The sequence below is a fragment of the Dendrobates tinctorius genome, unplaced genomic scaffold (assembly GCF_039654945.1).
Source record: "Dendrobates tinctorius isolate UK_male_01 unplaced genomic scaffold, ASM3965494v1 ptg000011l, whole genome shotgun sequence".
Taxonomy (NCBI): domain Eukaryota; kingdom Metazoa; phylum Chordata; class Amphibia; order Anura; family Dendrobatidae; genus Dendrobates; species Dendrobates tinctorius.
Window position 1 is genome coordinate 37,867,641 of NW_027361679.1, and position 22,136 is coordinate 37,889,776.

A 22,136-nucleotide genomic window follows, 5' to 3' on the forward strand; every position below is an offset into this window, starting at 1 on the left:
ATGACCTCTGGGAGACTCTGGGTCTGACCTGACAACAGTAATCATCTGGTGCAAGAGACTGACAAAAATAGTGAATTTGCAAAGCCCCATCTTCTAAATGGATGACTGGACATAGCCTGGGGAGGAAGAGTGCTTCTGCTGCCCATGGATCAGCAATGATTTTGCCCAATTTAGTCTCTGAAAAGGCAAGACCCTTGGAAGGGTAAACATGTAAGCAACTTCTTTGAAGCTAAATCTGCTCTCCCATACCTTGAGGCATAAAATACAAATATCGATCACATAATTGCTTGCTGCCTGGGCGTAGCATTCATTCGCATTTAATGATGCCAAACAAAAATCTGCCTGCACGATTTGATCCGCAAGGTCCGCCTCTTGAGAGCCAGCCAGAATATTGCGCCGTAAATGCTTCACCCAAGCAGTAACTGCCTTGGATACCCAAGTAGCAGCGAAAACAAGGCAGAGGGCATAGGCTTCTCCCTCAAAGGCGGATTTAGCCACAGACTCAATACATCTGTCTGTGGGGTCGCCAAGTGTCGCTACCTCAGCAAGTGGTAAAGTAGATGATCCTGGATAGGTGAGGTACGTGCATATCTATCACAGGCCAAGCAGACCGGGATGCCACCAACTTCACTGGAAACTGTTATAACAACTCCATACAAATGCGTTGTTTGAAAAAGCCTGTCAGGGTGTTTTCACGCCTTGTGTACAACTTCGCCAATTTCTCGTGGTTAGAGAAAGATCTAACCATATGCCTACCCCTCCTAAAGGAACCTGTTTCAGTGGAGGGCGGGGATCCTTTTACAACACTCCTAGAGACAAACCGACACCAAACTTTCTACAATCTCCCTCAACTTCCCATCGGATATAGGTCTAACAGGGACTCTGAGCTGATAGTAGAGTTCGAGCATTGTGGGGAGTGTCCTGAGAAAGGAAAAAGATCTTTGATGTCTTCCCCGAGAAGGAGACCTGCAAAAACAAAGCCACTTGGATCTTGTCTGGAACTGGCCAGACTGGTGCAGTGTAGAAGGAGGATCCGACTGGCTCATAAAACCGGTTGGAACTCCCGACGCAGTAGCCACTGTTGGCAAAAGCTCCATAACAGTAACCAGCGTCTTGGACACTCTGGTTAGTTTGGATACATACTGGACTAGATCACGAGCCCAAGCAGGCGAAGTCCATTTTGGTGGAGTCTGTATATAATGGACAGACTCCTAAAATATATAATAAATTGGGTTCAGTAGTTCAGAGCAGAATGTGCTGTAAATGTTTTCATAATAATTTGGGAAAGTTAGAAAGTGTTCTATAAATGTCTGTTCTATTTCTGATCTAAGGACATAGGCTTTTAGTTGAGATGAATCTGTGCTGCATTTTATGTACATGCTCAGAAGTGAGGCAGTGCTGTGAAGTCGGAATCGTGGAGCCGAAAGTCAGGGAAATTGTGGAGTCGGATGTTTAGCTTACCGACAATGGAGAGCTGCTTCTGACATTACAGAGGTCCCTGAGCAGGTATATGCAAGGTGGGAGATGGAAAACAGCAGATACAGCATGCCACCGATTGCCCAAATAAAAACTTATTATTACAGGCTAAGCATGTATAAGTGACTAGTGCAAAACACGCCAATGGACGTGCACAGTGTTCTCTGGATTGTGACACAGAGCCAGAGCAAGGTAAAAAATGACTGAAAAGTGAGCAGTGCTTTAAGTAAAGTTGTTGAGGAGAACAAACAATAAGGCCTTAGATGTCAACAGCTTACCCTGTTGTTTTCCCAGAATAGTATCAATGTCACTGCTGTCCGTTATGCTTCAGTGACTGCTTGAAGCAGGAGGAAGCGATTGAGGGTCCCATGTGTGTGACCATCTGCTTGATTTAGCTTTGATAAAATATCTGTATATGTACCAGTGCTAAGAATGCTGAGCTGTGCATAACCCTTATATCATAGAAAGGTAGAGTTGGAAGGGACCTCCTGGGTCATCTGGTCCAACCCCCTGCCTAAAGCAGGATTTACTAAATCATCCCAAACAGATGTCTGTCCAGCCTCTGTTGGAAGACTTCCATTGAAGGAGAAATCACCACCTGTCGTGGCAGTCTGTTCCACTCGATCACCTTCACTGTGAAAAAGTTTTTTCTAATATCTAATCTGTGTTTCATCCCATTGCTTCTAATCTCTACAATGTGACAGTCCTTGAGATATTTGCAGACAGCTATTAAGTCTCCTCTCAATCTTCTCTTTTGCAAGCTAAACATTCCCAAATCCTGTAACCATTCCTCATAGGACATGGTTTGCAGACCGGTCACCATTCCGGTCGCTGTTATCTGAACTTGCTCCGATTTGTTGATGACTTCTTTAAAATGTGGTGCCCAAAACTGGACACAGTATTCCAGATGAGGTCTGACCAAAGAGGAGTAGAGGGGGATAATGACTTCATGTGATCTAGACTGTATGGTTCTGTTAATACATCCCAGAATTGTATTTGGCTTTTTTTGCTGCTGCATCACACTGTTGACTCATGTTCAGTCTGTGATCTATTAGAAAACCCAAGCCTTTTTCACATGTGCTGTTGCTTAGCCCTATTCCTCCCATTCTGTATATGCTTTTTTCATTTGTATTGCCCAGATGTAGTACTTTGCATTTTTCCCTGTTAAAAACCATTCTGTTAGTTGCTACCCACTGCTCCAGTTTATTTATATCTTTTTGAATCCTCTCTCTCTTCTCTAGTATTAGCTAGCCCTTCTAGCTGTGTGTCAACAAATTTAATCAGTGTGCCCTCAATTCCTTCATCTAAATCATTGATAAAAATGTTGAATAATACAGATCCCAGAACAGAGCCTTCACACACCACTGATTGACAATTTTCTGTGCACATGATCAGCAAGCTGCCAATCAATGGTGGGAAGTCATACATTGCCTCTGATTACTTTGTCATGGTGAACGAGCTATAATACATATATAGGACTATAATTTTCGAAATTGCTGTATACTAGGACATGAGTGAAGTATTTGTCACATGAAAACCATCACTCAGTAGGGCATCACATCGGTTTCCAATGTCAATACAAGACAGTAGACAGAAACCACACGTCTGAAAATTTAAAATCACTATTAGATAGAAGCAAAGGCTGATCAAAGTTAAAGGGAATCTGGGGGCGTGGCCTGCTTGCTAATGGCACCGGTCACTTAGCTGCTGAGCTCCAGCCACTTCGACTCCTAATCGGCTCATTGCGGCTCGCCAGCGGCACCAATCTCTCTGCACACGGGGGGGGGAGAGTGCTGCGGAGGTATCCAGGATCGTAGCATGCTCCCAGACCTGACTGCAACTGATTTCCTGGTGGACAGAATACACAGAGTCCCTAAGCCTAAATCCCTCAGTGCTGATGTCCCTCGGGACACTTTAGCTCGCCTGCACTTTTACAAGACCAAAGAAGCCCTGCTGCAAGCCCTGAGAAAGAGACCCCCTCTGTCTGAGCAATTCCGGCACCTGTCCATTTTTCCAGATCTGTCTGCAGGAACCCTGGCAAAAAGGAGGGAATTTGCTCCTTATACCAAAGTTCTCAGGGATGAAGCTATATCCTATAGATGGGGTTTCCCTGTAAAGATCCTGCTTTTCCGAGCAGGAAATACCCACGCCTGCCATTCCCCACAGCAGTTGGCAAAGCTCCTATCCTCATGGTACTTGGCAAATCTCCCGGCCAGATCTCCAAGAGCTACAGGATCATCCCAACAGGATAAAGTGAATGAAGATTGGTCCGTCGTGTGAGTTATGTGATATGTTTGAGTCGCGGCTGAGACTTAGTTGCTACTTTTAAGGTCCGCTGGTTCTGTTCAACCAGGACCCTGAACCCCCATGGCGGTAAATTTCCACCATACCGCAGGCCCCTTTTTTGGGCTTTTTTCTTTGTGGACTGATGCTCCCTACATCAGTAATGTTAGTGATGTCAATAGTGTTATCTCTTTCCTGCCTAACCTTCCTTTTCCCCCTGCAGCTCTAGGCAAGAGACTTTTTTTTCATGTACAATGGTACTGAACTGTATGTCTATAAATGTTAGGGGTCTGAACTCGCCAGCCAAGAGATCCATGTTTTGGCGGGAAGTGGTTAAATCCAAATGCGATGTAATATGTGGTCAGGAGTCTCATCTCCTCCAAGGGGACTCGCACAGGTTAAATAATGCTAAATTTCCTTTCATACTGCTGGCTTGTGGAAAAAAAAAAAAGGCTGGAGTATTCATTTGTGTAAAAAATACTGTTGCGTTCACACTACATTCACAACATTTAGACCCTGACGGTAGATACGCCATTATTAATTGCTCCATAATTGGATCTAAGTATACTATTGCAACCGTTTACGCCCCCAACTCTGGTCAGATCAGCTTTTTGCGGAGGTTTCTTTCCAAGCTTTCATCCGTTAAAGAGGGTAAGCAAATAATCTGCGGGGATTTTAACATGGTAATGTCCAGCACTCTGGATTGCTCCAATACTGCTGTAAAGAGGAAGGAGATGAGCACAATAATTTCAGAAAGGCATCTCCATGATATATGGAGATGCCAACATGCAAATGAGAGGGACTACACATTCTTCTCGCCTCGGTTCACCTCTTACAGCAGATTGGACTACTTTCTGGTTGATAGCTCACTTATTATGGATTGCTCAGATTCAAAAATTGGACTTATAGCTTGGTCGGACCACGCCCCCATATACCTGACAGTTCAGGAGCAAAACCACGCGCCTGTTTTTGCCCGGTGGCGCATGAATGACTCCCTCCTAGCCTGTAGACAAATCTCTGAGGAGTTGCAGGCCGACCTCGCAGAGTTTTTTTTAACTTTAATGATAACAAGGAGGTGACAGAGGAAACGCTTTGGTCTGCACACAAGGCCTATATTAGGGGGTCATTCATCAAAATTGCCACTAGGGAGAAAAGGAGGCGTCAGGCAACTTACAAAGCTCTGCTGTCCCACATAGTACTTTTGGAAGCCCACAATAAATCTGCCCCAAACTTGTCGACATCTGACGAACTCAGGAAACTAAGAACACAGCTCCGCCAGGTGTTGATGGCAGACTATGAGAAAAACTTAAGATCCCTCAAACAGCGGTACTATGTGATGGGTGACAGGGCGGGTGCCTTACTAGCCAGGAGGGTTAAAAAACGAGAAATGCAAAATAAAATTGAATACCTCGTGACGGGTTCTAATGCCACAATACGCAACCCAACGGAAATAGCCAACGCATTCGCTGACTTTTACCAGTCTCTCTAAAACCTTAAAAATGACCCCACTGCCCCAAAGCCTACCCAAACGGCAATTAATTCCTTCTTAAACAATATTAATCTTCCTCGGTTATCTGCAGTACAGCTGGAGCAACTAAATTCCCCTTTTTCTCTGGAAGAGGTTCGCCAGGCGGTGACCACAGCCAAAAGAAATTCAGCTCCAGGCCCAGACGGCCTCACTAACTCCTATTATAGGCAATTCACTGAAACCCTGTCTCCTTTCCTCCTGAGACTTTTCTCCTCTTGGCGAGCCACAGCAGATATTTCACCAAATAATCTAGAGGCCATTATAACTACCCTGCCAAAACCAGGAAAACCCCCTATTTCACCAGGAAACTTCAGGCCAATATCCCTCCTAAACTGCGACTTAAAATTGTACGCCAAAATAATCTCAGCTAGAATACATAAAGCTCTTCCATCACTGATTTCCCCGGATCAAGTAGGGTTTGTGGCGGGGAGGCAGGCGAAAGATGGGACGAGACGTATGCTGGATCTGATTGCGGTGGCTGAGGGGAGGAAAATCCCCAGTGTATTCCTGTCCCTGGACACAGAGAAGGCGTTCGACAGGGTGCACTGGGGATATCTGAAATCTGTTCTGGCCAAGTTTGGTTTCAAAGGCCCCATACTTAATGCCATAATGGCGCTGTACTCTAACCCTAACGCCAAAGTTCTGGCATCCGGATTTATATCTCGGAGTTTTGAATTAACCAATGGGACACGCCAGGGGTGTCCGCTCTCCCCTATCATCTATGCCCTTGCTATAGAGCCTCTGGCGCAGACTATCCGTGAATGCCCTCGGATCTCGGGGATTCGAGTGGGGAGTATAAATCATGTGGTCAGTCTATATGCAGATGACGTGATTTTATCTTGCACTAATGTAGAGGTGTCCCTACAACACGTAATGGAGATCCTGTCCTCCTTCGCTCAAGTCTCGTATTACAAGCTTAATATTACCAAGTCCTTAATTTTTCCGCTCTTCTTGCCAGCCTCTACCAGAGCCACTCTTTCTCATCTTTACCCTTTCAAATGGGAAGACGAGGGAATCCCCTACCTGGGTATTATACTGGCCCCGCTACACTCCGTGATCCGGAAAAATCTGCTGACCCTGCACACCTCATTGGATAAAGAACTTACTCGCCTTTCTCTTCTCCCGCTCTCTTGGGTGGCGAGAATGCAGACTTTTAAAATGATCTGTCTCCCAAAAATTATCTACTTACTTCGGTGCCTGCCCCTAACAATTCCGCAACGGTATCTCACCAAAATTCATTCGCTAATGAGTAAATTTATATGGGCTGGGAAAAAACCTAGAATAGCCCTGAGATGTATGCATGCCCCGTTCAGTGGTGGAGGAATGGGTATTCCTAATATTCTAACATATCACAGAGCTGCTATCCTGGAACCGGCTCGAGATTGGTGGAAGAATGATTCAGACTTGAGATGGTTACAGATTGAGTACACCTGGGCACAGGCCCACTCCCCTAAACAATTCATAGACTCCCTGCTCCTAACCCCTTCGCCCCCCGGCGATCTTCTACCCACCACAGCAGCTCTAAAGAAAGCTTGGTCCTTATGGAGCAAGCCAGTGTCACAGGCTCTAGGTCCCAGCCTTCCCCTTAGATCGCTGGAAGCCTTCATTCCGAATTTGAATCTTGCCGCCTGGACACGTGGAGGTCCAATTACCCTAGCAGATCTCTATAGAGAAGGCGTCCTACTCCCGTACTCAGAAGTGTGTGTTAAATTTAACCTCCCCCGACACAGTTTATTCCAGTTTTTTCAAATACGTCACTTCCTTCAGTCCGCTCCTCACCTACCGGTTCCCACAACAGCCGACCACGCCGCAATTAAAAAATTCTTTCAAAATAGCAAAATCAAAGGCCTTTCATACATCCATAACCTGCTAAACTCCCCGGAACCGGACAAACAATTGCCGTATATGCTCAAATGGGAAAAAGATCTAGCCTCTCAGCTTCCGTCGCAAGAATGGTTCGCGGCCTCAAAATGGATCCACAAATTCTCTTCATGTCTCAATCACATAGAGCAATTAAAAAAGGTTCATCTGCGGTGGTACAACTCCCCTACTAAACTGGCTTCTTTTTCCCCACATATGTCACCTTTGTGCTGGAGGGGATGCAACCACAGGGGCACCTTGTGTCATATGTGGTGGTTTTGCCCTAAGTTATCTAACTTCTGGCAGGAGGTGTTCAATCTAATCCATGAGGTTACTAGTCTCCGTCTTTCCCCAAACCCAACCTTAGCGGTGCTACACATTGGCCTAGATGGGATCCCGGATCTTTTAAAAAATATCATTTCTCACATTCTCATAGCCGGCAGGTACTGTGTGGCATACAAGTGGAGGTCGGTGAGCCCCCCTACAAAAACAGAACTAATTGAGAGGACCAACCTACACTGGCTATACGAAACCAACTTGACCCCCAATCTAGAGAAGAGAACGGTGAGACTTAAACAATGGCATCCGTGGGCCACTTCCCTTTATGCAACGGCCCTCCCCCAGATACAGACACCTACACCATAAATAAATTGATTGTGCCTAAGAATGCCATGCATGTAGAGCTGCTTCCCCTTCCCCCTCCCCCCCCCCCTCTCCCCGCTTCTATGTTCAAGTTGTTGTTGGAAGGGGTATTTAATGTCCCAGATTGATATTCTAATAATGGCTCGAGGTTATTCCACCTCTTGCTACTCATTGCTCCTGTTCTTGATGTTTTTGTATGAGAAGTTTGTATTTTTTCTGAAAACTCAATAAAAACCTTTATGATAAAAAAAAAAAAAAAAGTTAAAGGGAATCTGTCACCCCTTTTTTGAGATATCATATAATGATATCATTCAATTGTGTGTCACATAAGGATTCTTTTAGTACTTTTGCTTCCCCCTGACCCCGCACCTTTCATGCATAAATACCTTTTTTATATCGCATTTCTTCTTGTGTAGAGCAAGACAGGGAGGGGAAGAGCAGTTGAATAAGCCCCGCCCAGCGGACCAGACAGGGCAGTTTACATACATCTGAACCGATATAAAAAAAGGTATTTATGCATGAAAAGTGCAGGGTCAGGGGAAAGCAAAAGTACTAAGAGAATCCTTATGTGACACTCAATTGAATGATACCATTATATGATATCTCAAAAAAGGGGTGACAGATTCCCTTTAAGAACAAATACAAAAAATGATAAACCTCTCAGCCATATGCTGTAATCAGAGATTTAGGAACTCAAAAGACCTTCTCCATAAACAAGATTCACGCCTATACCAGTCCTCATGCTTGAAATCTCTGAATTCTGAACAGTGGTTCCCAAAGGGAATGTGCCCCAAAGTTAAAAAATGCTGACACACACACACACACACACACACACACACACACACACACACACACACACACACCAAGCTTCTTAATTTTAGGGGCTTTCCAATGGCAATGATGTTGGAAATTACCGCTATAAATCAGCACCAAAACTATGTTTCCGCTAAAATAACAAGCCTAAGTTACAACAAAAGCTACAGCACGATGAAGTACATGGATTCAGAGGTTTACCTTAAATCTACAAAAATGATTTTCCTGGGTGAACTCCACAGGAGGAATGTTATTACTGAAGTATCCTTTCCCAGTTCCCCAAAAAGCTTGAAGTTGGTTCCACTTGGCCAAGATGGCATCTCTCTCATCGCCCAGCAACGTTGGTGCTGACAGTGCGCTTGCCGTATTGATCAGCTGATTTGACTGCTGGGGATTTTGCACAGGTTGGTTGAACAGACCACTGCCAAGGGCTAATCAGAAAGGGAGAAAACATGTGACAAAACACCATTATGGAGGATGAACAAAAATAGAGTATTGTGTAAGCAAGTAAAAGAATAAAAATGTTAAGAGCCCATACACAGTGAAAAATCTCAATCTGATTCTGCCTTGACACAATGTAGAGTGAAAGGTGTTGAGCATGCTGCCTTTCTCCCTACTGAAAACACATGTACACTTTGCTAAAGTGAGCATGTGTATGGAGGAATAGAAGTCAGTCGAACGTATATTTGGCAGAGAGTATTTGAATGTGTATGGGCACCTTAAGGAAGGTACATCAAAGACTCCCAAACTAGGGAATGACCGCACAAGACTGTATACTAACCGCTCTGTTGCTGCTGCTGTTGGGTGCCAAAACCGCCAAAGCCCAGTCCGATTGATAACCCAGTATTGAGACCAGTGGTTGCGCCTGTTGCACCAAAAGCGCTTCCAAATCCAAATGCTTTGTTTTGTGTGTTACCAAAGAGACCTAAGAATTCACAGAAGAAAGGGAATGCCATTATTTCAATTTGTCATTGCTTACTGTGCTTTGATGCATATGGACAAGGTATGCAATGCTTTAGAAAATCTGTTCATAAAAGCTTTTTGCACTATATACACTCTAATCATTTTTAGAGAATGGAAGGAAACATTTTCATTAACCAGCTATTAATCACAAAGGACTGTTTTAATAAAATCATCAGTGACTTCAGTTTCCTAGTGTAAAGTCAGTCTTGTGCTTGGCGGTGCAGAATAGTGTAGTCTGCTACAATTATCTACCTAGGGAAACCTGCTACAATAATCTCTACCAGAGAGAGAAGAAAAAAAACCTCTAATACCAGAAAATAGACAAAGCTTGCAGGGAAGATCGCCATCTCTACTGCCTGCTGTGTAGTGGTGTCCGTGGCGTACTATGCAGACAGCCGGCTGCAGTGAGAGGGGCTCAGCTTGTGAAACCAGCAGCACACCACTCATTAGCTGACCCAGCATATTAATATACACTTCGAAAACTAGGTAGCGCCATACTTTGTAAGTGAATGTCATACCATTGCAATGGCATTTAAACAGCAATTATTATTCATTTTTTAGGCTCACGAAGAACATTGGCTGGCTGATGGCATCTACTACCACAGCGGCACTAGTGGTTCTCACTCACAACTGTGACTGGCACCTATTTATAAGCCGTAGTGGTAACGTACCATGCCACTTCCTTGTTTTCTTTTTAACTTCTCTCAGTGTTTTTTTGCAAGCCTCCCATGACAGTAGTTTCTTATTTTCTCTACTACCTCACTCATCCAAGAAGCTGGTTAAAGCGGTAGTGGCCCTCACCAATGAGGCAATGATGGCAGAACCTAGTCATATGCAGTCATGTGATTTTAAAGGTTAGTCTCAGTACAACTGCTGCACAAACATAAAATCCAGTATATAGCAATGTCTATGTGGCTTGTACCATACAGACACTTTTTCCTGTACCACTTATTTCCGAATTTGAAAAATATTGTACAACCAGTGGCGCTGCATATAGGATATAACAGCCGAAAAACTACAGGCAACACCACCTCATTTGTCTGAATGATAAAACAATTAAAAATATGTAAATATTTGCGCTAATGATATCCCATGTTAGAAAATAAATTACATTACTCATTGCAAAACCAGTTATTAACTGTCCAAAAGGAATGATCAGTCCATCCTCTTTAAATTTCTAGGATCATGCAGGACTTTTAGTACAGATGAGTCACAATGATCCACCCAAAATTACCTTTGTTTAGTTGAGTCACTGTTCACACCATATGCGGTATTGCAGCTTCAAAGTACAGCAGAGAATAATGCTTCTCCTGCTATGCTTATGTGTACCCGGATGGTTGTGCCTTTCCTGATATCGATAGGAGCAATGGTGATAAAAGTCAATAGAAAAAGACAGGTAGCTGAAATGTTCACCTCTGATGTAATCCAGAGTAGCGGGCGATGTTCCTGCTGGTAACAAATCGCCCTGCTTGCCGACGCTATACCGCCAGTCAGAAGTGGATGATGCGCCGGGAATATGGCTTGAGCCGGCAAGGTGCAGGACCTTGCGTGACGTCACAGTCACGTGATAAGTCACGTGATCGGCTTAAGCAAAGCTGACAGGACCTAACAATCCTATGCGTTTCGGAAGCTTCCTGCTTCCTTCATCAGGGATGGTCCATGTTATCAAGGTGGCACTTATATACCCAGCCCACATTTCCAAAAAAATCCTATGTATTAAAAGCAAATAATTCTATTTTGCTATTTAACCCATTCGATATGAGTATTCATTTTGAATATCCATTCACTTTCCTCTCTTGACATTTGCTCAATGAAATTGCCTTTCCTCCAGCTTTTTTTTTTTTTTTTAACTATTTTAATGTCAGTTACCGTAATATTCCTAATAGAGCCCCCATGATGTATCAAAAAATGGTTTGAGAGGGGATGGCCAGTAAATTTATTAGCGATATTTCGAAGGTGCTCAGCAATTCTTACATGCATTGCACGAATAGTTATTCCAATGTACAACTTTCCACATGGGCATGTAATCCCATAAATAACTCCTTTGGTTTCACAATTAATAAAAAAGTCTTAGTTACTCACCGGTTAACGGTATTTTTCGGAGTCCATGACAGCACCACCTGAGAGAGGGGATCCGCCCTTCAGGAACAGGAAACCTACAGATACAAAAGGGCGGCACGTCTCCCACGCATCAGTTGGATTACAGAGCACAAGAGGACCTCCAAGGTTAATGGCATGATTTATGTACAATACTATTACTACTTAATTATTTATCACCAGAGGATATATACAAGAGGAAGACGTGCACATCAAAATTAACTAAGGGAAGGGAATATACGAGTGCTGTCATGGACTCCGAAAAATACCGTTAACCGGTGAGTAACTAAGACTTTATTCGGTCGTCCATAACAGCACCACCTGAGAGAATTACAGAGAGTAATAACTACTTTAGGGAGGGACTACAGCCTGCAGCACCATTATACCAAAGGAGAGGTCTGCGGAAGCACCCAGGTCTAGCCTATAATGACTATAAAAGGTGCTCGGAGAGGACCACGTAGCCGCCTTACATAGCTGGTCAATGGAGACGTCCGATCTTTCGGCCCACGAGGTCGCCATGGCTCTGGTGGAATGCGCCCTCAGCTTCCCAGGTGCCGACCTGCCTTTTGAGGTGTATGCTATTGAAATCGCCTCTCTAATCCACCCGTCTAGTGTATTTTTTGACGCTCTAAGACCTTTCCTAGGGCCTTGATGGGAGACAAACAGGGCATTATCTTTCTTCCAGGGATCGGTAACTGCCAGATATTCTATGAGGCATCTCCTAACATCCAGGGTGTGTAGTTTCTTTTCCTTCTCGTTAGCTGGATTAGGGAGGAAGGCTGGAAGGACTATTTCCTGTGTCCTATGAAAGCTAGAGGTACCTACCTCTACTTACCTTAGGTAAGTACGCTGGATCAGGCCTAAGTATTACCCTATTGTCTTTGAACTGTATATAAGGAGGACGTCTAGATAATGCCTGGATGTCGCTTACTCTACGAGCTGACATCAGAGCTACCAGGAAGGCTACTTTGAGGGGCAGGTTTTTTATGGAAGCTGATGAGATAGGTTCAAATGGAGCTTCCGTCATAGCCGTGAGGACTAGGTTCAAGTCCCATGGCATGAATCTATCCTTCACTACTGGTCTGGATCTACCTGCCGCCTTAATGAATCTACTGACCCAGTAGTTTCCCGCGATGTTGCAGCTAAAGAGGGCCCCCAAGGCTGATACTTGTACCTTAAGGGTACTGGTGGAAAGCCCTATGTCCAGACCTTTCTGTAGAAATTCTAAGATTTGAATTATAGGCGCCGAATCCCCAGCGACTACTCGCGAGTTCTGAAGGAATTTTTTCCAAATTCTGACGTAAAACTTTGGTCGTAATGATTTTTTTACTTTTAAGTAGGGTGTTAATCAGGTCTGGGGAGAAACCTTTATCTTTTAGCAGTGATCGTTCAAACTCCACGCCGTCAGATGCAGGCCAGTCACCTGAGGATGAAAGACTGGGCCCTGGGATAGGAGATCCGGGATGTCCGGAAGAACGCAAGGATCGGACACCGACATGGTCCTGAGGCATGAGAACCATGCCCTCTTGGGCCAAAATGGAGCGATAACTAAAACCCTTCCCCTGTCTTTTCTGATTTTGCTCATCACCAGGGGTAGTAGAGATAGAGGAGGGAAGGCGTAGGCTAGCCTGAAGTCCCACTTTATCAGAAAGGCATCTACTGCCAGAGGATTCTCTCTGGGATTTAGGGAGCAAAATTGTCTTATTTTCCCGTTTTCCTTGGTGGCGAAGAGATCTACCTCTGGTTGTCCCCACTTTTGTACAATCAGGTTGAAGATGGAGGTTTTTAGGGACCATTCTCCTTGCTTTAGCAGATTGCGGCTTAAGAAATCTGCCGTGATGTTTTCTTTCCCTTTTATATGTAGCGCTGTTAAAGATAGAAAATGCTGCTCTGCTAGCTGGAACAAACGCTCTGCTACATTCCTCAGGGGTTTGGAACGAGTCCCGCCTTGGTGGTTCATATAAGCCACGGTGACCTGATTGTCAGAGAACACTCGCACGTGATGGCCCTGTAGATACACAAGGAGCTTTTTAGCTGCCTGCTCCACTGCTGTCAATTCTTTCAGGTTAGACGACATTTCTATCTGATGACGCTCCCATAGGCCCTGGACCAGAATCTCACCCATGTGAGCCCCCCAACCGGAAGGGCTTGCATCCGTGGTGACTATGCGGGTTACGTTATACTCTCAGGGCACCCCTCTGGATAAATTATGCTTCTCTAGCCACCACTCTAGGGACTCCCTTGTGTTTCGGGACAAGGTTAGCTGGCCCTCCAAGTAGCCCCCAAGGATTCTTTGATGTAATAAAACCTCGCCCTGTAGTTTGCTTGCATGAAACTGGGCCCACTGGACCGCGGGGATACAAGACGAGAGAGAACCCAGAAGGGACATGGCTTTCCTGAGGGACATAATGGGGTTATTGGAAGAGTTCAGGACTTGATAGTGTATGCGAACAAGCTTCTCTGGAGGCAGACGGCATTCCTGTTTCTCAGAACCTAGGATTAGGCCTAAGAATTGCTGGACTTATCGGCTGTAACCGAGATTTTTTGATGTTAAGCAACCATCCTAACCGCTCTAGGGCAGACATTGACCCTTGTAGCTGTTCCAAACAATGTTCCGCCGTTTTGCCTACAATAAGGAAGTCATCCAGATAGGGAACTACTAGAATGTCTGATTCATGTAGATGGGCCATAACCTCTGCTATAACTTTAGTAAACACCCGGGGAGCGACTGCCACCCCGAAGGGGAGGGCCGCATATTGGAAATGTTGAACTGACCCATCTAACTGAACCGCAACTCTGAGGAAACTCTGATGAGCTGCATGAATGGGTATATGGTAGTAGGCGTCTTTTAAATCTACCACCACCATAAAGCAATTTTGAAACCGCAATTTTATTGTGGAATTGATTGTTTCCATTTTGAACGGACGTATGACCAGAAACTCGTTGAGGGCCTTAAGATTTATTATAGTCCTGAAGGAGCCGTCTGGCTTACGGACCAGGAACATAGGGGAGTAAAAGCCTTTTCCCCCCTTCTCCCTCTGGAACCTCTGTCAGGACCTTCTTGCGGAATAGATCACGAACCTCGGCCTCCAGGGCAGCTTGTTCTGATGGGGAAGACCTGAGTGGGGTGACCTTAAATCGATCTTGGGGAACCCAGGAGAACTCTAGTCGTAGTCCCGCAGCCATCAACCCCAGTATCCAGTTGCTACTAGAGATCAGCGACCAGGCTGGGTAAAAGGCAGCTAGTCTCCCTCCTACCGGAGCAGCTAGTCATTAGTGCGGCTTTTGAGTGCCACGTGCTGGACCTTCCTGGCGCCCCCCTCCTCCAAACATAAATCCTGTACCTTTCCTTCTTTTTTCATCCCATCTGCCTTGATCTCTGGACGGCCTTCTACGGAAATATCCCTTCCTGATAAAGGGAAGTCTATAGGAAGGGTTCGGCAGACTGGGGAATTTCTTTTTATCATCCCCGGCTTTTTCTAACAGTTCGTCCAGGACGGGGCAAAATAGATATTCCCCCTCACACGGAATGGAACAGAGTCGGGACCTGGCCTGGATATCTCCCGGCCAGTACTTTAACTAGAGCACCCTTCAAGCTTCATTAGACAATCCTGCGGTCCTGGCCGCCATCCTTGCAGAGTCTGCCGAAGCATCCGCCAAAAACCAGCAGCATTTTGGATGATCGGCAGATTTTCTTCGTCTTTCAGCTGAGAATCCAGTTGATCTAGCCAGACCATCATGGATCTGGCTGTACATGTGGCAGCTATCGCTGGTCTTAGAGCGCCCACTGACATCTCCCATGTTCCCTTTAGAAAAGAATCCGCTTTCTTATCCAGCGGATCCTTTAAGGAGGCCATGTCGTCAAAAGGTATGGAGGATTTTTTGGAGGCTTTGGCTACTGCCACATCCAGCTTAGAGGCCTTATCCCATCTGCTTACCACTGGGTCATCAAAAGGGTACCCCCGCTTGAAGGCTGGTGGCAAGGTGCCCCTTTTTCACGCCTCTTCCATTCTCTATCTATCAGGCTCTGGACTTTATCATTCAATGGAAAGGCCCTGCGCTTCCTGGGGTCTAGACCCCCGGACATCATGTCCTGTGCTGAGAGTTCCGGCTTTGTGTCTGCTACCCCCATGGTGGACCTTATTGCTTTGATTAGCCTATCCATTTGGTCTAAGGGGAAGCAAAACCGGCAAGAGTCTTCATCTGAAGAAGACGAAGAGGAGGCCGGGGACTCCGAGGAGTCAACGTCTTTCCTAGGGGGCGACCAAGGACTCAGAGCCTGAAAAACTAGCCTCTCTTCTAGAAGATTCCCCTTGTGATAGGGCTTTCATCTCTGTCCTGATTATCTCCCTCAGGCTTGAAGTGAAGTCAGGTGTCTCTTCCGCTACCTGTATAAACGGGGGGAGAGTGTAAGGGCCTGCCAATCTACCCATGGACTATCGTTCCCTTTTAAACCCTACCGTCTGTCGTACGCATGGCTGACAACTTTTTAGGGTGGCCATCAGGCAAGGGGCAACTACAGAGGGCACATTCCCTGTGCTTCTGCTTTCCCGTACTTTTCTTCCCCTGCGAAAATATATAAGGGAACACTGAATCAGGGTACATTCACGGAGATCTCTTACCCATGCAGATGAAGCAGGTACCGTATCACGGAGGGAAGCAGGGGGATCCTTCAGTCTGGAGGAACTTCTGCGGCTCTGTCCGCTCGTTCGTCCTTGCTTCTTTTGCTGGCCACTTGTATGAGGCTTCATTGTTGCCTGTTTCTGCGGGCGCTCCTGCACCTCGTCCTGCTGATCTATGGGGACTTCCATTGTCTCCATTGCTGCAATGGGCCTTCAGAAGCACCCCAGCAGCGTCCCCACCTGCCCTATAATGCCTCCTGAATATCCGGGTCAGCAGGGTTCTGGCCAAGTGCACCTCCCACCCGGGACCCCCCCGCGACCTTCCCGCCCCGTGCTCCGACCCCCCCCCCCGGCCGCTTCACGCGACCCAGGACAGCCGCGCTCCTGCGGCGCACACCGGAAGCCAGCCGGCACCTGACTTCCGGTTTCGGCGTTCCCGGCCCCACCCCCTCCGGCGCGTCATCTCCGCCGCTCTCCTGAGACCGCGGAAGCACGCGGAAAGGAGCCGGCACAGCGCCCCCGGCTCGGTAACTTCCAGCCCCCCCGTGCGCCGCCCCGCGCCCGATGACTGGGCGCCAACGTTGGCCCGGACGAGAAGACCAGACCCCGGGGGGGGGGGGGGGGAACGCACCAGGAGGGGCCCAGGGCATACATGCCTAGTGCTGACACTCTGGAGACGGCTGTCCTCCGGGCCCCTTGCTCCACCTGCTCCGTCCACTGCCGTGGAGACCTGCCCGGCCCCACCGTGGCGCTTCCAGGGACCCCGCACTGACCGAGGTAGGAGACCCCCACGCTACCTGGGTCGGTCAGCCGGCCTGGGAATATCTTCGACGATCCGTGACGGACAATCTGTAGGAAGTCCTGTCCTCTAGGAACAGGAAACCAACTGATGCGTAGAAGAGGTGCCGCCCTTTTTGTATCTGTAGGTTTCCTGTTCCTGAAGGGCGGATCCCCTCTCTCAGGTGGTGCTGTCATGGACGACCGAATAAATCAGTAATTTTGCTCTCAATAGCTTTATTAGTGATCATTTGTTTTTTCGTGCCCAGTCTTTTACAAGGTCCACATTTTTTACATGGCAAGAAGCCACTTGGAAGATTTAATTCACCACTATTTTTCCTTTTTAAAGTTCTTGGAATTGAAGGGACAATCATGTTACCAAGATTGTTCGCCTTTCAGAACACAAATCTAGGGTGCGTAGGCAATAGTTCACCAATGATCTTATCATTTTGTAGAATATTCCAATGTTTGCTGACAATATTCCTAATGATCTTAACTTTGGAATTATATTGTAAAATGATGGGAATTCCATCTTGAGCAAAAAAATCATCATGCATACGCTTCTTCCCATGTAAAAAATGTGGACCTTGTAAAAAACTGGCACGAAAAAACAAAACGATGATCACTAATAAAGCTATTGAGAGCAAAATTACTGATTTTATTAATTGTGAAACCAAAGGAGTTATTTATGGGATTACATGCCCATGTGGGAAGTTGTACATGGAAGAACTATTCGTGCAATGCGTGTAAGAATTGCTGAGCACCTTCGAAATATCGCTAATAAATTTACTGGCCATCCCCTCTCAAACCATTTTTTTATACATCATGGGGGCTCTATTAGGAATATTACGGTAACTGGCATTAAAATAGTTAAAAAAGCTGGAGGAAAGGCAATTTAATTGAGAAAATGTCGAGAGGAAAGTGAATGGGTATTCAAAATGAATACTCTCATACCGAATGGGTTAAATAGCAAAATTGAATTATTTGCTTTTAATACATAGGATTTTTTTGGAAATGTGGGCTGGGTATATAAGTGCCACCTCGATAACATGGACCATCCCTGATGAAGGAAGCAGAAAGCTTCCGAAACACGTAGGATTGTTAGTTTGGTCCTGTCAGCTTTCCTTAAGCTGATCACGTGACTTATCACTTGACTGACGTCACGCAAGGTCCTGCACCTTGCCGGCTCAAGCCATATTCCCGGCGCATCATCCGCTTCTGACTGGCGGTATAGCGTCGGCAAGCAGGGCGATTGTTACCGGCCGGAACATCGCCCGCTACTTTGGATTACATCAGAGGTGAACATTTCAACTACCCGTCTTTTTCTATTGACTTTTATCACCATTGCTCCTATCGATATCAGGAAAGTCACAACCATCCGGGTACACATAAGCATAGCAGGAGAAGCATTATTCTCTGCTGTACTTTGAAGCGGCAATACCGCATATGGTGTGAACAGTGACTCAACTAAACAAAGGTAATTTTGGGTGGATCACTGTGACTCATCTGTACTAAAAGTCCTGCATGATCTTGGAAATTTAAAGAGGATGGACTGATCATTCCTTTTGGACAGTTAACTAATGGTTTTGCAGTGAGTAATGTAATTTATTTTCTAACTTGGGATATCATTAGCGCAAATATTTACATATTTTTAATTATTTCCGAATTTGTTGTACTTCATGTCATGGGAAAATAAGGAAACCTTGTATTAAAACATATGTCTAATCCCAAAACTAGATGTGAAAATCCCTTACCGGTTGTGCCAGTGTTCGTTGGAGCAGAGAAGCTAAAACCAGTGCTAGAAGGTGCGGTAGTTGTTGTTGCTCCAAAGCCTCCAAATCCACCTAAACCAAACAAGAAGAAACAATATAAAAGTTTAGAAAAGTCTTTTTTGTATCCAAATAAACTGACTAATTATAACATGAATACCCGGCAAACAAGTGAAAGAACAAACATACAAATGAGGAAGATGGCAGTGTTATTCTATCAAATGCCAAATTTGTTAACTCAAAATATTGGAGCTTGTCACAAAATGAATTTGATAAAAGCTCTGAAAATTTTCTTAATCTAAAAAGGCGGCAATTTTTTTTTTTGGTAATTTAGTCGCTTGCTGATGCTAAAAAAAAAAAAAAAAAAAAAAAGGATGAAATTGGTGGAGCTCTGCGAGCTGGCATCCCCACAGTAATGTATGAGGAGACCCTTATATTCTTCCAAGGATTCTGCCCCTTTAGTTTTAAAGGAAACCTGTCGCTCGATTCATGCTACCCAAACCACAGGCCGCATAAATCAATCAGAGCCTTGCTGCGAGCCTGCAGTCAGGTATGTTTTATTCAGAAATGTTCCAAAATTTCAGAGAAATCATAGTTTATCGCTATGTGCCCATGATCCGGAACTAGCAACGCTTTGGACGCCGACTATTTTTGCCATTGAACGCAAGTAAATCTACATGTGTTCACTGAACCTTGCGGATCTACCGCATTCAATACATTCTATTGATTAAATTTCTGTTGCAGAGACTAGCATCTGCAAAAGAAACTGACATGCTGCAGTCTTGGAAGACCCGTCGCATGCCAGTCTCTGCGGTTGATCCGCAGGCGCACATACACGCATAATGGACATGGGATTTCTGGAAATTCCATCCACTATGCTATAACATCTGGCCACTGCCCTTTTGACACTGCAATTCCTGATCGTGGGCACATACCTTAAAGAATTGTCAGGGCTCCACTAACTGATTGACAGGCCTCTGTAGAATGAGACCAGACCAGACAATCAATCTGGAGCAATACGGGGAGATGCCAGCCTAAGACCATAGGCAGAGACTAAACTAGTTCCGGACCTTTCAACTATGGCTGGCTGTGGTTTGGGTAGCATGATTCGGCTGACAGATGCCCTTTAAGCAGAGATCACAAGCTAAACTTGGTGGTCTAGCCGTACACTTCGGTATGCAGCACTGCCCCTGCTCACTCCTCAAGCCCTACAATCAGTGCACAGGGGCAGAATCTTAATGGAGTATACACCAGATCACTTAAGATGCCATACTTAAAGAATTTGTCCACTACTTGGGACAACTTTTTCTTATAGTCCCCGCTTAGCTCCAATAATAACGCCTATACTCTCCTCCCGTGCTGACGCCGTTCCCACGGTGTCGGTACTCGCTCTCCCGAGGCTCCTGTGCTGTTATTGTGACACATGACACTGGATCCCAATCATCACGGAAACAGCGCCGGCATGGGAGGTGAGTATAAGCTTTATTATTTTATGGGGGCCAAACATTTTGATCAAGAAGGCGTTATTCTAGTAGTGGTCTATCCCTTTAATGAAATCAATGAAAAGCCTTGGAAAGCAAAAAATATGTACCATCAGTACACAAACAAATATTACTTATCTAAAATATAATCCTTAGTAGTAAGTATTGTTAGATATATTCACAGAAAAGCAGCATGACAAACACAATAAGATAAAATTCACAGGACTAAGATCTCTCAGGGAAGGCCCATTGTTTAAAAGGGTTAAAGGAAACATCTCCTCCTGGAAAGCTTCATAATGTAAAAAATGACCAAAATATAAAACCCTCTCTCAAATATATAGGGTTATAAAAACTAAAACATTCCAGTAGGATCTAGTAATAGATCAGGCAATTTATTAAAAAAAAGACTGAAGTTGGGCTCTCTGCTGTCTCACTATTTGACAAACTGTGTGAAACTTCCTGTCTCTGAGCTGCAAGATGCCACTATATGGTGGGGGAATGGTGTGAAACTGGGAATGTACAGTATGGATACAAAGAGGAGATCTATGATTACTTCAAGCTGGATGTAGTTATGGAAAAAGATGCAAGATGGATTCCTGTGTATTATGAAACAGGAGACAGCTAAAAGCCGCAACAGCTGCCCATACAAATACAGTATTTAGGAAGACGAACATATTAAGCCTTTACAGGAAACATTTCTTCTTTTCCAGGCCCTTTAGAAGCGGTAATGTCCCCTTTGTGTTGATTAATCCTTCACAAGCAGCTGTATTCTGCTCTTTTATCTGGTCTGCATAATACACAGGGACAGCTTACTCCATGGCTAATAATATTTAGTATAAAGTTCATGCTATTGGTTGAAGTTGTGGCAAATTCTTGAGTGATGTGTTTCACCTATTCACTGCCAATAGGGATCTATAGATGAAATAATTCTCATTTGTGGTCTTTTGCGCACACTTATAATAGTGAGAAAAACAATCTGATTTTTTAAATGACACATTTGAGAAATATTTTATAATTCATAATTTAATCTTTAAAGGGTTTATCCAGTTAAAGGATACTGACAATTTATCTCTGAAATTGATATATCTAAAGTCTGTTATATGGCACACGACTGTTAGAAATAAATTAAAACATGTATTCACGTGCAATCTAAAAACAGAACATGTGTGAAGTTTCGGTCTACAAATCCAGACTTCCATCTGACACAACGAATTGCAGGAGTAGCACACGTTAGAGAGCTGTTTGTACAGACAAAAGCACTATGGGTAAAGCGACCCACAGTGTTGGTCTTAAATTGTGGACCGAAACATCATACTTTTTTTTTTTTTAGATCGTACATAATGGTTTTCATTTATTTCTAACAGAGGTGTGACAAGATCTTTATTATTGATCAATCCCAGGATAGATCATCAATATCAGATTGGTGGAAGGGTACAACACCTGGTGCTCTTACCGATCAGCTGTTATTTGCTCTTGCTGGATGTAAACACACACACAAAAATAATACATTCAACATTTAACAATAGGAGTTGTTCTGGAGTACTCAGCAGTGGCTAATACACATTGAAAAGAGTTTCGCTGCAGAGCTCCGCTCCACGCGTTTACAAATAATAGTTTGGTGTGGGTGCCAAACTCCCACCAATCCGATATTGAAGACCTAGCCAATGGAGAGGTCATCAACATCCTCTAATCACAACCCCTTTAAAGACTTTGGTCCTGTTCTTTGCCCACATCAAACCGGTCAGGCCCCAATTTGCCGATACGGCTTCAGGATGGCGCTACAGCTTCATGAGGGCAGCCCAACACTGACTACTCATCTTATTAA

General features: G+C 44.9%; 1 protein-coding gene across 2 annotated transcripts in view; it reads right to left on the reverse strand.

Annotated features, from left to right (window-relative positions):
- NUP54 (nucleoporin 54) overlaps positions 1 to 22,136 on the reverse strand; it is an 85,157-nt gene that overhangs the window by 38,538 nt on the left and 24,483 nt on the right. For both annotated transcript variants that reach the window (XM_073541209.1, XM_073541200.1), the window contains 3 exons: positions 18,816 to 18,905; positions 9,384 to 9,527; positions 8,804 to 9,033 (listed from right to left, as the gene is read on the reverse strand). In XM_073541209.1, coding sequence (XP_073397310.1) covers positions 8,804 to 9,033; positions 9,384 to 9,527; positions 18,816 to 18,905 — 464 coding nt within the window. The remainder of the gene's footprint in view (positions 1 to 8,803; positions 9,034 to 9,383; positions 9,528 to 18,815; positions 18,906 to 22,136) is intronic.